The sequence below is a fragment of the Arachis hypogaea genome, chromosome 6 (assembly GCF_003086295.3).
Source record: "Arachis hypogaea cultivar Tifrunner chromosome 6, arahy.Tifrunner.gnm2.J5K5, whole genome shotgun sequence".
NCBI classification, from domain to species: domain Eukaryota; kingdom Viridiplantae; phylum Streptophyta; class Magnoliopsida; order Fabales; family Fabaceae; genus Arachis; species Arachis hypogaea.
The window spans coordinates 4,819,767-4,836,161 of NC_092041.1; the positions used below are offsets into that span (position 1 = coordinate 4,819,767).

At 36.5% G+C, this 16,395-nt stretch overlaps 2 protein-coding genes across 2 annotated transcripts; both read left to right on the forward strand.

Annotated features, from left to right (window-relative positions):
- Window positions 1-11,316: 11,316 nt before the first annotated feature.
- LOC112695504 (signal peptidase complex subunit 3B) lies at window positions 11,317-13,973 on the forward strand. The gene is made up of 6 exons (XM_025747857.3): window positions 11,317-11,646; window positions 11,785-11,832; window positions 12,767-12,829; window positions 13,236-13,289; window positions 13,472-13,558; window positions 13,639-13,973. Exons 1-6 carry the CDS (start codon window positions 11,521-11,523, stop codon window positions 13,762-13,764), a joined length of 504 nt encoding a protein of 167 aa, XP_025603642.1. The 5' UTR covers window positions 11,317-11,520; the 3' UTR covers window positions 13,765-13,973.
- A 90-nt stretch (window positions 13,974-14,063) lies between these two features.
- LOC112695503 (cation/calcium exchanger 5) lies at window positions 14,064-16,395 on the forward strand. The gene is made up of 2 exons (XM_025747856.3): window positions 14,064-15,067; window positions 15,470-16,395. The coding sequence occupies exons 1-2, from the start codon at window positions 14,225-14,227 to the stop codon at window positions 16,232-16,234; spliced, it is 1,608 nt and encodes a 535-aa protein (XP_025603641.1). The 5' UTR covers window positions 14,064-14,224; the 3' UTR covers window positions 16,235-16,395.

Sequence of the window (16,395 nt, forward strand, 5' to 3'; positions counted from 1 at the left end):
TAGGGGCGGGGTGGGTACCCACGGATTTGGATAGTGTTGCCACCCCTAATACTTATGTAATTAATAAGTTCTTATTTTAGTTTACAAATTGCAATACGACTTGATTTTACAGGAACTTGGATGAAGAATTTAGAAAAGACTTTTGTTGGTTATAGGAACTGTTTATTTGTACTTTACTTTACGGTCATCAATTGAATGGTGACGGATAATCTTCACCTGCTGTCTATTTAGACAGGATGCTTCTGCAATCCAGTGCATATGCAAACTACCTTGGCTTGTCTCATTTGGATCTTTTTTGAAATACAGAGATATTTCTATTTTCTGCTTTAACTTGCTCATGACTATCTGTGATTGGTCTAGATGTGATGTTACTCTATAATGAAAAACAATAATAATATTTCTGCATTCAGGCTGGACATGTTTGCTGGGATGATCATGATGTAATTAATGGAAAACCAACTGGAGCTGTAAGAGTATCCTTTGGCTACATGTTAGCTTATGAGGAGGCTAAGGTTAAAATTCTTTTATTCATTTTAATTTTTTTTTTCAATCACACTCTGTTTTGAATTATTGAAAGTTTAAAACTTTTGATTCTTGGTTCATTTTCATTTTTTCTTTTTGAACAAATACCAACTTAATATGGGAGGTGTGCAACATAGAGTTATGACTGCTTTTATGGACCTAAAACAATCATTTATACCAGTATTTGTGTCTTGCATGGATCAAACTAGTCACACCTTTTCTTGCAATGTTCAATTGTTAATTCTTTATGGAATAAACCATTGTTTGCCAAGCGGATTTATCTGACCCTTTAGAAGCGTTTCTGATAATAACTCTAGGATATGCAAGAAGAAAATAGGATGAAATCCTGTAGAACGGTGCACAATTATCCATAGCACATTTATGTGGGTACTTATTGTGATATATAATATTTTCTTGCTTCTCTTTCCTTTGGAGCTCAGCTAAGGTGTTTTAAAGGAGCATTTGCTATATAAGGACCAGGTTGCAAGGGCTCAACCCCAGGAGCGGAACTAGATGAAATAATAGAGAGGTCAAAAATATTTACACAATAAAATAAGTCTAAAATAAAATTTTAAAGGAGTTTAAGCTGAAATTTACATATAATTTACATGTAAAAAATTAAACTAGGGGGCAATCCACTATGTGGCTCCACCACTGCTCAACGCCATTCTTGATTATATTCTTGGGGTTTTAATGATGAACATACATACTTCGAACACTTTTGCTAATATACATAACAATAAAAGGATGAAGAAAATTGTAATGGTATTCTGCATTATATATGAAGTTGGGTTGCAGATTAAATATACAAAGGGAAAACAAGGTAAGTGTAAAATGCCCCCAATTATATGGCAATTTGTTTGAGTTTGTAATCCTAGAAAACATGAGGGATTTGAAGAGGAATTGTTATGGTTTTGGTTGACAAAATGGTGTGAACACTTAAAAGGCTTGGTGATCATTATGCTTGTAATATTGTAGTTAAACTTGCTTTCTATCTTGCTATTATATGTTAAATGCTATGATGCGCGGACACTGACACGGACACGAGACACGACACGACATGGGACACGCCGACACGCGAATTTTAAAATCTTATATGACACGGGAACACGCATACATATAAAATATAAAGTATTTTTTTAGATAAACCGTAATGATATTTTAATATTTTATTAACATTAAAATATAAATTAATTTTTAAAATTATTTTTAATGTCTTATTTTAATTATATTAAGTATTTAAAATATTTTTTGTTTTAATAAATAATAATATATACTATATCTAAATTTATTTTAAGAATATATATTAAGAATAAGATCGGACAAGCTGACATGTGATGGTATTTAGGTGTGTCTAAACGTGTCCGAAATTTTTTTTAATCTTTTATTGAGACACAGTTTGGACACAGCAGACACGCGTGTCAGACGAGTGTCGGTGAGTGTCGTATCCGAAATGTGTTCGATACGTAGACACGGTAACTCAGCAAAGTGTCCGTGCTTCATAGGTTAAATGTTTGCATGCTTATTAAGAGTTAGATGCACCTTAGCAAAAGCATATATGAAGTTTTTCTTTGATGTATATATATTTTATAGTTTAGGTGATTTCAAGCTGAGCTTGCTAGGGAGATGGCATATACTGTTGTAGGATTTGGGCATGTAATATTGCTTGAGAATGTTCATGAACCAACCTTAAATTGTGCATTTGTAAGCAAATCAAATTATTTTTTGCACAATTTTAGACAAATAACATTGTTATGAACATCTGCAGAAACTACAAGGAATCTTTGGAAGAAGTTATTGTCTTATTGAGCAGGTACATTTTTAGGCATAATTTTTATGACCTTTTTTCATATAATAGAGGAAAAATGATGTAATCTTAGGATACTTGGAGAGATGCATTTAACCATGAAAGTGTCAATACAAGTTTCTTTTCATATATTACTCAGTTTTACTTATATGGAAATCAGGTGCAGAGTAAGCCGGGCAATTTAATCTGTCATCACCCAAGCTCTGGACTTGAAAGTCCATGAGAGATTAAAGTGACAGAAATCAAAGTAACTAATTACATACTCATGGAAAATAACAGCAATGTTGGAAAGGCCAAAGTTGTTAGTGTTGTAAGTGTGAGGAGTGTTGAAAGTTAGTCCCACATCAAAGAAAGTATGGAAGAGTGATGAGTTTATAAGATGAGAGACTCATTAACTTGACACCTTAAGGTTTTGAGTTAGATGTGGTGTCTTCTCATCTTATGTTCTCTCACTTGATTCCTTCACGAAATCTCCCCAGTTGTCGAAAGCTCTCCACGGTTGGCCCAACAAAGTGGTATCAGAGCTGATGGTTAATCGGTTTGGTGGTTTTAAAGAGGATTCAAGGTGAAGCATCAAAAGTCTTCCCGGCAAAAGTAGTCCGGGCGGCGCAGTGTTTTGCGGCGCTTGATGTGGAGGCTCACACTTGAAGGGTGTTGCAAGTGTGAGGAGTGTTGAAAGTTAGTCCTTGTCGAGAGCTCTCCACGGTTGACCCAAGAGAAGCATGTATGAAAGAACTTGAAGATGTGAGTGATTAAAATTCTACCATATCTTTTGTATGTCAAATTTCATGGTTGTCCAAAAATTTGGTGGTTGTATTAAAATTGAGGATAAACATAAACCCCACAATTTATGTTTTTCTTTTTTTTTTCCCATAAAATATCAAAGGTTACATAGATGTTATGCATAGGGGATGAAGGGGAAGAGAGGGTGAGGGGATTGAAGGGATGGTGGTGGTGGAAGGGGGTTGTGTGGTGGCAGAGAAGGGTGGAGAGTAAAGACAAAGGAGGAGGAAACGCGGTTATATTGTTAGGGTTAGGAATTGGATTTGAAGATGAAAGAAGATGAAAGGTGAGGGGTATTTATTATGAAATTATCAACAAAAATTTAAAGATTGATCATTTTTATCGAACAAAATGTATCTTGTATGAGTATAGCTTTAGTTTCAATTTTTCATAGTCAGACTTATCAGCGTTCGCATCTTTCATGATAAAAAACTTTAAATTCAATTTTTCATGATCAGTTTCATTAGCGTTTACATCTTTTATGGTCAAAAATGGTTATTTATTCTATATATATGTTTATCCTCTTTATCTTTTTGTTTTACGTTTTCCTTTATTTTCATTTTTAGTTTTTTTTCTTTTAATGCAATTTTTTAATTTTTTTTCTATTTTTTCATCAGAATAAAAAGAAAAATATATCAAAAAATAAAAATTTTAAAATATAAAATTTTAAATAAAGTATTAAATTATGATTTTATTTTTACTTTATTTTATATTAGGAAGAAGAAAGAGCAGGATGAAAGAAAAATGCATATCAAAATAAAAAAAAAATATTTTTTAAAAAATGTTAAAATTTATGAAATTATATATATATATATATATGTTAGAATAATAATATAGGGTTAGGACTTGGAAAGAGAATAATTTTTAGGTTTAATTTTTTTATTAGTGTTTATAATTTAATTATATTTTTTATAATTAAAAATTTATAATTGAATTTTATATTAGATAAAAATATATAATTTCATCTTTATTAGTTATTATTATTTTTTTTTTGAAGAAAATACAATAATTTTGAAACTTTGTTTTTAAAATGTTTTATAATTTATCTTATATTAAATATAAAAATGAATACTCTAAATAAAAAGTATATATTTTAACAAAAATAATTAAAAAAATTCATAATTAAAAATTTGGTGAAACTAAAACGATTATACATAATGTTCCGAAAGCCTACCTAAAATGGATTATAGGCAATTGGGTTTTGAGCAATGAGGTCATAGATGATGGTGAATGTGTCCTAAATAGTTTCATATTAGCTCCAGAATAACGGGTGGAGTTTAAGTAGGTTATATGTAAAATGAAGTTGAAAAATATTTGAGTTTGACAGAATATTTATAAGAGAGAATAATAATTTGATTATCACTTCACTTATAGATAGCAGATAATTTTCTTCCTTTGTATTATAGAAAGTTATTCTTTATTGAGCTTGTTATTGATCCGTGGATAATATTAGAAGTAGTAAAGTGACAAGCTATTGCTTGCGATGCAAGTTAAGTTGGATACAGGGACGAACTTAGAGGGGGGCGAGTAGTGGCCTCAGTCCCCCCAAAATTTTAAGAAACTATACTCATATATGAGATATGTGTTTAAAAAATAAAAAAAATATTATGTAATTTAATAGTTTTATATGTATTATTTTTTATTATGTGATGGATTTATATCTTAATTATTTAATTCACTAATATTTTTTACTTAACTAATTTAATATTATACCCTCAAGTCTTTGTATCTTTTAAATTAGTTTTTATATAATAATCTCTATATTTATTTAAAAAAAATCATTTATTTTTTATATTAATATATTTAACATTTATAATATTATATTAATAATAACTTTTTTTCCAAGATAAATTATTTTATTCAACTGAATAAAATAGACATTGTCCATAACTAGGACAGCAATACATGAATTGGGGATCACCCAAAAGTTCTTTAACGAGCTAAAACACAAAAAAGCTTAAGAAAAGAAGATGAAGCACTCCAATAGAAAAATTAAGGTATGTGACCTTGCATGTTTTGAAGAAGGTTGCTAGTTGCAGTAAGAATTTGTTCTATTCCTTCAGTATCATTTTCAAAGATGAGCCGATTTCTTGATTTTCAGATTTGCCAACACATAATCGCCAGCATCTGAAAGACACGGTTGTTGCTTCTCCGCCTCTTAAGTTTGCCCACACTTTCCGACCACGTTCGCCAGAAGGAGAAGGACCCATCTCCATAAACCAATCTAGGTAATGATCTTCTAACCCATACCTCCTTCGATTTTTGGCAGAAGAATAAATAGTGACTAATGATTTCTGGGCTGAGATTGCAGCGCTTACAGAGAGGAGAATTTGTGTGGATGCCGCGGTGGAGGTTCTCCAGAACCGGGAGCTTCTCGTGCAAACATTGCCAGAGGAAAAACTTGATTTTTGGTAGTAGAGGCATTTTTCAGAGCTCCAACCATGTGTTTTTGTGCTATATCAAATCGGGACAGTAATCAATTGGAGAGTGATAGTACTGGTAGGCAATTTGGTATCTTGAACTGACTTCATATTTTTCGCGTTTGGTTCTGGCCCAAAATAAATTATCATCACCTTCCTCAATTTTTGTTAGCAAAATACGATTAGTCATGTCTGAAGAAAAAATATTGTTGATTAATTTCAGGTTCCATTGTTTGCTAGGCATGATTAGCTCATTCACCCATGTTACTTCCATAATTTGATTGCTGATGAATGAGCTGTGTGGGACAAGGAAAGGTTGGGATGTAGCTACCCACGGTTCCTGGAAAATGCGAATGCTGTTTCCGTTGCCCACCTTCTAGCATATGCCTTTTTCTAGAACTTTGCTGCCCTCCAAAAGGCTTCTCCAGTCTCAAGAAGGTTGGTTTCCTGTCTCTGCTCTCATGATATTGCTGTAACAGTAGTACTTGCCTTTGAAAATTTTTGATAATAATGATTGAGGTTGCATAGCTAGTTTCCAGCATTGTTTAGCGAGTAGCGCTAGGTTCTGAGCTCGCAGGTCTTTAAAACCAAGGCCACCCTCCTTCTTTGGTCTAGACATAGTGTCTCAACTAATCCACATTATCTTTCTTTCTGTTCCTTTTTGCCCCTACCAAAATTGGGTGAGAATACTGTGAATCTCGCAAATTAAAGTATCTGGAAGCCTGAAGCAAGAGAGTGTGTAAATAGGAAGGCCTCTCCGACTGGCTTAATTAGTACATGTCTGCCTAACGTAAATAGTAAGTGTCGTTTCCAGCCCTGGATCTTTTTTTCTCTCTTTTTCTTTAATAGCCCCAAATGTCACCTTCTTCGACCGATTAACCGTTGAAAGGAGCCCCAAATACTTGTCTTGTGCTCCTATGTGTCTAATGTTGAGCCTGTTAGCCAAGGCAGTTCTCTTTTTCCCTGGGGTATTGTTGCTAAAAAGCACAGCTGATTTAGATAAGTTTACTTTCTGACCACTAAAGCTCTCATATAGAGTAAGGATCTTCAGGATATTATAACAGCCATCCTCTAAGGCCCTACTAAACAGGATAGAGTCGTCTGCGAAGAGTAGATGATTGATGGGAGGGCATCTTCTATTGATCTGGACACCAGAGATAAGATGGTTTTGCTTTGCCTTATTCAGCAGAAATGATAAATCTTTTGCAGAAAATAGAAAAAGATACGGTGATAGAGGGTCTCTTTGTCGGATTCCTCTATTTGGCTTAAAAAAAAACCAAAAGGTTGACATTCAATAACAGAGTAAGAAACTGTAGTCACCACCTCCTGAATCCAACCTATTCATCTAGCATCAAATCCTAACTTTCGAAGCATGAGCCAGAAAAAATGCCATTCCACTCTATCATAAGCCTTACTCATATCAAGATTTACAGTCGTTTCAATATTCAAGCCCGTCTTCTTGGTTTTCAAGTAGTGCATACATTCATGAGCTATAAGTATCTTCCTTTTAAGAAAGCGCTTTGATTAGGACTAATTAGTTTATTCATGATACTGTATAGCCTATGAACAATCACTTTAGAAATAAATTTATAAACCACAGAAGATAAACTAATCGGCCTGACCTGTGTCATGTTTATAGCATTCGGAACCTTTGGGATTAAACAAATCTGCATGTGGTTGAAACCCCTGAGTATTCTACCTCTAATAAAGAAGCTTCTCACTGCTCGAAACACATCCCCAGCCACGATGTCCCAGTAATAATGGAAGAACTTCGCTGTGAACCCATCATCACCCGGCGCACTTTCAGAGTGCACACTAAATACAACCCGTTTGACTTCTTCTAGGAAAACTGGCCGTAGTAGTCTCCATTCATGGCTGGAGAAATTTTGGAAAGAAAGTCTTCAAATTCCACTTCCAGATCAGTTGATTTGGTAGAAAAAAATATCTCTAAAATAGTCTTCTACAACTAAGGCTATATTAGCTCGAGAGGTAGCAAAGCTCCCGTCATTCCATTCCAATTTTCAAATTTTATTACGCCGAACCCGGGATTGAAAGGATTGGCGGAAGAATTTAGTGTTCTTACCCCCTTCCTTCAGCCATTTTATCTGAGACTTCTCCTTCCAGTAGCTCTCCTCCCTACCATAAGCGTCCTCTAGCATGTTTTACAGCTTCTCAACCTCAATTCCTCCATTAATCTCTGTCTCTCTAAGCTCTTCTATTTTTTGAGAATCTCCTCTATTTCAGATTTAGAGTTGGATTTGGATGTTTGCTGCCATTGCACAAGACGATGTCTGCAGAGTTTTAGTTTTTGAGCTAGAACAAACATTGCAGAACCTTCAAAGTAAGAGTTCCAGGCCTCAATAATAACCCCTATAACCGCCTCGATCCCACACCATCTCTATTGGAACTTCAACCTACGTTTAGATCTCTCAATTTGAGGACTGGTATCCAATAATAAAAGGACATGATCAGATCCATTTTCCTGCATCTTAATCACTGTATTAGTAGGAAACATGTGCAGCCAGCTGTTGCTTACCAAAACACGGTATAATCTTTCCAAAATCTGCTATTCTTATCTCTTTATATTTGACCAAGTGAAATTCCTACCCACCATACCAAGATCCATCAAGCTACTTCCATCAATAAAGTTATTAAAATCTGAAATAGAGGACCAAGATTTCAACCCTCCACCCCTTTTCTCCTCCTAACTAGCGATGGCATTAAAATCTCTCATCACAATCATTTCATTTTGCATTTGCCGTATAATAGCTGACAGCTCCTGGAATTGACCATCTTTGAGTTGTTCGTTTGTGTTAAGGTAAACACCAATTAAGCCCCAACTCTATCCGTTAGACAAGTCTTTGACCGTGGCAGCAATGTAGTACTCTTTCTTCAAGAGGATTTGCAACTCCACCTCTTCCTTCCAAGCCAAGACTAAACCTCCCACTACCCCAATCGGGCTCACAATTCTCCAAGACTCAAACATGCATGTCCGTAGCGTCCTTTCCACCATTCGAGGTTGATTCTTAGTTTCACAAATGAATACCACCTCGGGAGAGTGGGATCGACAGACCCCTTTAAGGTTTTGGACTGTTAGGGGTCTCCCCAAATCCCGACAATTCCAACTTAAGATTTTCATGAGGTTTTGGGTGCAAATTGACGGCTGACACCCTCCACCTCCTTATTAACATCTGAGACTTCCTCCAAGCAAGGCTTCTTTAAGCTGCCACTATTTTTCTTACCAATATACCCCCTTTTATAGCCAGTGTAGGTCTCCCCGTGGCTCCCCATTTGTTTAACAAGTTGTTTGATACTTTGCTTTTCTCCTCGCTCCTCCTTAGCCTCACCCATAATAATCATATTCTCTTCAGTATTCATTGGGATGGGTCTTTCTTGCAGAACATCATTTGTAATGGTAACCACTAGAGCCTTCAAAGAGTCGGCTAAGTTGCCATTTTCTTCCTCTTCAGTCTTTAAAGTAGGATTGGTGGTCTTCCTCGCCTGTTTCTTGTCCCCTTTTATATTTAATTAAGCAAAATTCTCCAATAGCCAAGAGGGAGCTGGTTTCTTCCTTGGTTTATGGGTGGAAGAACCAGAAGCTCTGGCATAAGATGAGTCTGAATTCGATTTACTCTCAATTCTCCTTCCTACTTGATTTGCCTTTATCCATTCTCCAATAGCTTCTTCTCTAACATTGTCACTTGCAGAGTCATCCAACAGCTGTTGACAATGCTTGGAATCATGTCCTAGAAGCGCGCAATAGGTGCAGAATGTTCCCAACCTTTCATATCGGAGACCTACTTCGATCAATTTTTGATTTGGTCCAGTGATCTTCATTGAATCCCTCAGCCTCCTATCCCCTTCCATCTCCACCTTGGCTTTAATGATTCGAGTTTCTTTCCCTCTCACCTCATATAATCCAACATCAACAACGCTTCCAATCTTCATACCAAGTTTACGTTCAACTTCAATTGTTTTAAACTGTTCTGGCAAGCCCTAGATTTGGACCCAAATTGAAAAAGTAGATATAGCATTTTTGTCTTCCATCGGATCTTCCGTCCATCTCACAGCATGGAGGATAAAGTTCTTAAATAGCCAAGGGAAATCTCGTTCAACTCGTGCAATGTCTATGTCCTTATAAAAAAAATTGAAATTGATTCTTGCCTTTGTCTACGACTCTCAATCCTTCCGATCTACCCCATATTACAGTCATAGCCCCTTCCATTGTGCCTGTCGAAAAGGTGCGATCAGCAAATATTCTCCCATTCAAACTCCTTATGCATGCGTGCAAACCTTCAGAGATGTCTTCCTCCTTAAGCACCACAACCTCCTCTGTATTCTCCTTGTCTTCCTCCCCTGTATGTTATTGATTGCCTCCTAATGGAGGATAAAGTTCTTAAATAGCCAAGGGAAATCTCGTTCAACTCGTGCAACGTCTATGTCCTTATAAAAAAAATTGAAATTGATTCTTGCCTTTGTCTACGACTCTCAATCCTTCCGATCTACCCCATATTACAGTCATAGCCCCTTCCATTGTGCCTGTCGAAAAGGTGCGATCAGCAAATATTCTCCCATTCAAACTCCTTATGCATGCGTGCAAACCTTCAGAGATGTCTTCCTCCTTAAGCACCACAACCTCCTCTGTATTCTCCTTGTCTTCCTCCCCTGTATGTTGTTGATTGCCTCCTAATGTATCCAAGCTGATAGAATAAAGAATGAGAAAATGTTTGGTGTATTGTGATTGTCAATTAGCAATTGTATTTGTGAAACCTTATGGGCGATATTTTTTTGAAACCCTAGCAGAGCACGAAGAAACCCTAACAGGGCATTGATTGTGTGTTAATTGTTAACATATATTAATAATGACTTACGTAGTTATATTTTGGTAATCACATTATATACTTTAGATATTATTTTCTTGTAAAAAATACTCATTATTTTTTAAATTTTCGTTGTTAAAAGAAAATTTTTTATAAAGATATTTTATATCTTGTATTCTATAAGGATACTGTGTCTTTCAAATAATTAATAATTTATAATTTATTTTCGAATTTTTTAAAATTTTTGAAAGAATTAATTTTAATTAATAAGATATGTGATAATTTTTTAATTAAACACGTTATAAATTATTGGTATTTTATAATTTTATAATGTATTATTGATATTGTTATATTTCTTTTATGTAATTATCATATTAAAAATAAAATTATGAAAAAAATTATAATTATATATATATTGATAAATTTTTTTAAAAACTAACTCTAATAACTATTTGTTAATTATTTTTATGGAATAAAAAAAATTATCTGAAATTCGGTCCTCCATATTAAAATTTCTGGATCCGTTTCTGATTGAATAAAAATTATGGTAATGTATCCTAGGTAAGTCGGCTAGATTAATCCGTGTAGTTCTTTTTGAAAAATAGCTTTAATTATTTGGGCCATAGAATGAGGACATAATATTTAAGTTTAATTCTTAACTTAAAAATTTTGTATTATCTAAAATCTTGCTAAATAAAAAAGAATGATTATGATTTATAGTTTAATTTTGATGCACGGATAATGTATACAGTCGTGTAATCACATCTGTTTATTTGGATTATTATTTACGTGATTAATATAAAAGGTAGTTATTTTTGTCGATATGGTATTACATAATTAAATATATATATATATAAAATTATTTTACAAAATTAAATTCTTATGGTGTAATATGGTAAGAATCTTTTAAATAATTACAAATAGTGCCCCTTTGGTTTTTGAAGAGAAATATTCCTCAATAAATAAATAAATAAATAAAAATGGCGGAGTGACCCCAGGGAGTGCGTGTCAGATCCAATGAGAAGGAAGGAGACCGTAGCAACGTAATAAAATAGTCTTACTCAAATACCAGTGAATCTAGACTACCGCCACTTCTTCTTCCTCTCTCGCCGTTTTCGTTTTGATCCATTTTGTCACACAACTCCTTCGCTACTCAACTTCTCCAAATATGCATTCCTTCGGTTACAGAGCCAACGCTTTGCTCACCTTCGCCATTACCATTCTTGCCCTTATGTGCGCTATGGCTTCCCTCTCCGACAACCTCAACTCCCCCTCTCCCTCTGCCCATGTCCAGGTCCCTCTCTCTCTCTCTCTCTCTCTCTCTCTCTCTCTCTCTCTCTCTCTCTCTCTCTCTCTCTCTCTCTCTCTCTCTCTCTCGCTGATCCGTAATTCAACGACTTCGCTTCATTTTGTTCTTCTTTCTTCTGTGCAGGTCTTGAACGTTAACTGGTTTCAGAAACAACCCAACGGAAACGACGAGGTTTAATTTCTTTTTCCGATCTAGGATTAGGGTTTAATTGCCCAACGGTTTTGCTGTTTTTCTTGTGGTCCGTGTGCTAGTCATTTGTCAATATCACTATTTTTATATATTCAATTCTGATGTTTTCATCTCGTTGCTATAGTCTATGCTTAGCAACAATGATTCTCGTAGCTTTGGCACTTCATTCTGAAATTAAGATAACGGTGAATTGAGCCAAATTTGTGAATTGATGATAAAACTTGCCCAGAGTTGGGATACTGTAATAGTTTGCTATGCGACTCTGATTAGGTCTGATAAAATATGTAGTTCTTAGGAATATGAATATTGTCAATGCCTTATTGTCTAAAATGAAGGTTTATGCTGAATTAGGGATGATTTAATTCCTGGTTTTTAAAACTATAGCCTTGTCCAATATACATAAATTTGATGTAGAACACGCCTTGAAATCTCCAAATTCCTTGTGTATCTGAAACATTTCCTATGTCGTTGCTTAATCACTCTTTAGATATTCATATTTTTACATACAACATCAGAAAACGAAAATACATATATAATTGAAAAGTGGAAATAATCAAACACAAATCCAGGAATAATTGGACTTGAAACCATCAGAATGGAGTCATGCAATCACTGTTAACCAACACAACCTAGTTCAACAAGGCCACAACGCTTAAGAAATTTTTTTTTTCTGTTGAAAGGGGGAAATGGTTCTTGTCCATAGAAAGCGACTATTTATCTGCCCATCATGTTAGACCTTTTCAAAAGTTCTATCTTTTTACCATATACCTGCTCTGAATTTTTAGCTGCGTCTGATATTTTTATTTTAATATCATATTGTGTCATAAAGAACCTTGTGATGCCATTCTCTTTGATATTTATGCATCATCTCTATCTGTTGTTTAATCCGAAGTGGAACACCTGTCTTTCCTTGCAGGTCAGCATGACAATGAATATATCGGCAGATTTACAATCTCTTTTCACATGGAACACAAAACAGGTTTGTGAATAGAATTTGCATTACCCATCCCTGTTGGTTCTTTAAAAGTATGGATGCCGAAGGTAGGAAGATAAGTGGGAGCAATGCAAAGTTAGTGCATCAAGATGCAATGGGCAAAATCTGCATGATCTTCCTCTGTTCCTTCCTTAATAATGCATGTCTTAATAGTTAATAAGCCTTACCTAGTGTCATATCTTGTTTAATTTTATATTTCTATTCTTGCCCCCATCTATGCATTTCTATGGTGCATAGCCAAAATTTGTTTCCATGCTAGCGTTGTAACTGCCTGATATAAGATATAATATATTGGATTGGGATAATAATATTTGATCAATTATTCTAAGCAGTTAGGCTATAACTTCAGGCTTCCCTGGCACTTATTTTGCTTCTCTGTTTATGCTTGCAGGTTTTTGTCTTTTTGGCCGCCGAGTATGAAACTCCAAAGAATTCTTTGAATCAGGTACGACTTGAAATATAAATCACTTATAAGTTTTGCCGCCTTCTTTTGAGGAGAGAGTAAAGAACCCAGAGTAGTGTTCATCTCGCTAAGATAACTCTGCCATTGCCTATCAATATGCTGTTTCTCTGCCATAGCATGTTATAGCAATTGTTTTTCTAACATTCTTGAGCTGCCATTTGCAGATATCCCTATGGGATGGTATCATTCCCTCAAAAGAGCACGCAAAGTTTTGGATTCATACTTCAAACAAGTACCGCTTCATCGACCAGGTATACAATGTGATCACTAGTATGAATCGCTTTAGATTTCATCAGGTCCTGATATGTTAGCATTTTTCGTTTGTGTTCAGGGAAGGAATTTGCGTGGTAAAGAATTTAACTTGACTATGCACTGGCATGTTATGCCAAAGACGGGCAAAATGTTTGCAGACAAAATAGTCATGCCGGGTTACCGTTTGCCAGAGGAATATAGATGATTCTTTCATGTCTTATTAATGATGTATTACTGTAACTTTAGCCTTTTCTATAATGGATATAGAGGGTTACCTCAAAGAGCTAGAATGAGGAAACTAGTGATTTGAGAAAGTGGAAATGAATTTTTCTTGTGGTATTTAATTGCCTCCTCTTGTTAACAATAAAATTAATCCAGTACAAGGGTGAAGGGTGCACTCAATAACACCCTGAATTTCAATTGTTCGCTAGACTGGTTATTAGATCATAACATGAAAACAGTCGTAATTACTAATTAGAAGAGAGTAAAAACGTGATTAAGGTATGGTAATCAGGAGTCAAAATTAAGAACAAAAAAAGAATAAAGGTAGCATTTAACAGATGAGAAAGCAAAAAACGCGGTAGTGTATAGTAGTAGTGTGAGGTGTTAGGTGCAGTTGAGTGGAGAGAAGAATAATAATAGCGAGGAATGGCATTGGCCCTGGGATGGCCTTCTCTGCAATTGCATCTTCATTCACACTGCTTCTTCTCATTCTCATATTACTATTCTTCTTCGTAAATTTACCATCTTCTCCTTCTCTCTTCTCCACCTCCACCGCCACCGTCACCACACGCAGGTCCCTTCTAACCACCACGTGTTCCGCTGACGAGGGATCCAATGGCGGGATCCTCAACTACCTCTACATCCACAACTGCATATTCCGCCGCAACGCCCTCCTCTCCATCCCCGCCCTCTCGATGCTCCTCCTCCTCCAATTCTACATCCTCATCAAGACCGCCCAGCACCACTTCTCCGTCGTCACCACCAAGCTTGCCTCTCACCTCAACCTCTCCCCCTCCATGGCCGCCGTCACCCTCCTAGCACTCGGCAACGGCTCTCCCGACGTCTTCTCCTCCCTCGCCGCCCTCCGCTCCGGCCAGTACCGCACCGGATTCGGCGCCATCCTCTCCGCCGGTACCTTCGTCTCCGCCCTCGTTGTCGGATTCGTCGCCATCTACGCTGCTCCGTTCTCCCTCGACCCCGCGCCCTTCGTCAGAGACGTGCTCTTCTACTTGACGGCAGCGATGTTCCTCTTCTACGTGTATCTTAGCGCCGAGATCTTCCTGTGGCAGGCGATTGGATTCGTAGGGTTTTATGCATTCTTCGTTGGTCTCGTGTTCTATATGGACTTGGGAGTAGTTGATGGCAGAGGCAAGAGTGGGAATTCTTCCACAGATCTTGAGGAGCAGAAGGAATTAGTTGCGGTGCACGTTGACTCCGACGCCAAGGTTTCGGGATCTATGAACGACGAGAAGCGCAGTTCTGGATTCCTGGGAGCTTATGGATTGGTATGTTTCAATTTCAATTAAACTGATAATTTTTCTGATTTAGAGTTTGATATAAAGGGATTTGGTTTTTTATGGCAATTGGATCTGGTAACTTGGCTTTCTTGGTTTGTTACTTTGTTGGCTAGAACCTGAATGAAAGAAATAGTAGTAGGGATAAGGAACCTGATCTATGTTCTTACTAACTCATTTGAATTTAGGCGTTGGATTCGTTGGATTCTTTTTTGCAGTGTACATGGTACTGTGCACGTTTTCTGATTAAACTCATTGCATTGATGTAACCATGATCATTTTGATTGGATAATTAAGGCAATGCTGTTCATTGCAGGGATAGAATTCTAGTTCATTTGATAACATTATTCTATTGGAGGTTGTCCTGACTTATCCCTTGCTCTCTTCATTCAGATTTCTAAAGCATGGGAGATTCCTGTTGCCACTCTCTTAAAACTGTCGATCCCCGAGCCAGCGCCGTCGCAATGGAGCAGACTTTACTCGTCGGCCAACATCGCTCTTTGTCCGATATCCCTCTTATATGCCTGCAAATCATTTGTGCCATTTGATCATCCCATAGCTTTCCTCCTCCCCAACACTGACTTGCCCCTCTGGTCAGTGGTGCTCACCACAAGCTTCTGCCTTGCATGCCTTTATTTTGTAATGGAAAAAGAACCACCCAAAACCGAGCAAATACCTGTGGTTGTCATGGCGTTTGTTATGAGCGTGTTTTGGATATCTACCACAGCTGGAGAACTGGTGAACTGCCTTGAAACTCTAGGTCTAGTTCTCAAACTACCACCGGCAATCCTCGGTCTCACGGTGCTGGCATGGGGAAATTCAGTGGGGGATCTCGTCGCCGATGTTGCGGTAGCTAAAGCCGGTCATCCGGCTATGGCAATGGCTGGATGCTTTGCTGGACCAATGTTTAACATGCTTGTAGGTCTTGGAACAGCTCTGGTGATTCAGACGGCAAATATTCACCCTAAAGCCTATGTGCTTAATTTCCACGTAGGTATCGTGATTGCATTTGTGTTCCTGCTTTTAAGCCTTATGGGGTCTCTCTTAGTGATCACTTGGTGCAGATTCCGAGTGCCTAGGTTTTGGGGGTTTTGTCTCGTCGGCCTCTATGTTGTTTTTGTAGCAGTGAGTATGATGGTGGCCATGTTTTCAGGGTGATTGTTACTGTTAGCGTCGATTTATATTCATAAGCAAATCCAAACCTAACCACAAGAGGATGAAATCAAGTCGGGTAGTAAATTGACTGTATTTCTGGATTTGGTTTCGTAAAATTTTTATTTTTAAAAAGGTAATTTATAAAGAACTTTTTAATTTTGATA

Coding starts and splice junctions, on each gene's coding strand:
- LOC112695504 (XM_025747857.3), top strand. CDS start 11,521: ATGCATTCCTTCGGTTACAGAGCCAACGCTTTGCTCACCTTCGCCATT. Junction 11,833..12,766: donor AACCCAACGGAAACGACGAG/GTTTAATTTCTT, acceptor CTTTCCTTGCAG/GTCAGCATGACAATGAATAT. Junction 13,290..13,471: donor CAAAGAATTCTTTGAATCAG/GTACGACTTGAA, acceptor TGCCATTTGCAG/ATATCCCTATGGGATGGTAT.
- LOC112695503 (XM_025747856.3), top strand. CDS start 14,225: ATGGCCTTCTCTGCAATTGCATCTTCATTCACACTGCTTCTTCTCATT. Junction 15,068..15,469: donor TCCTGGGAGCTTATGGATTG/GTATGTTTCAAT, acceptor CTCTTCATTCAG/ATTTCTAAAGCATGGGAGAT.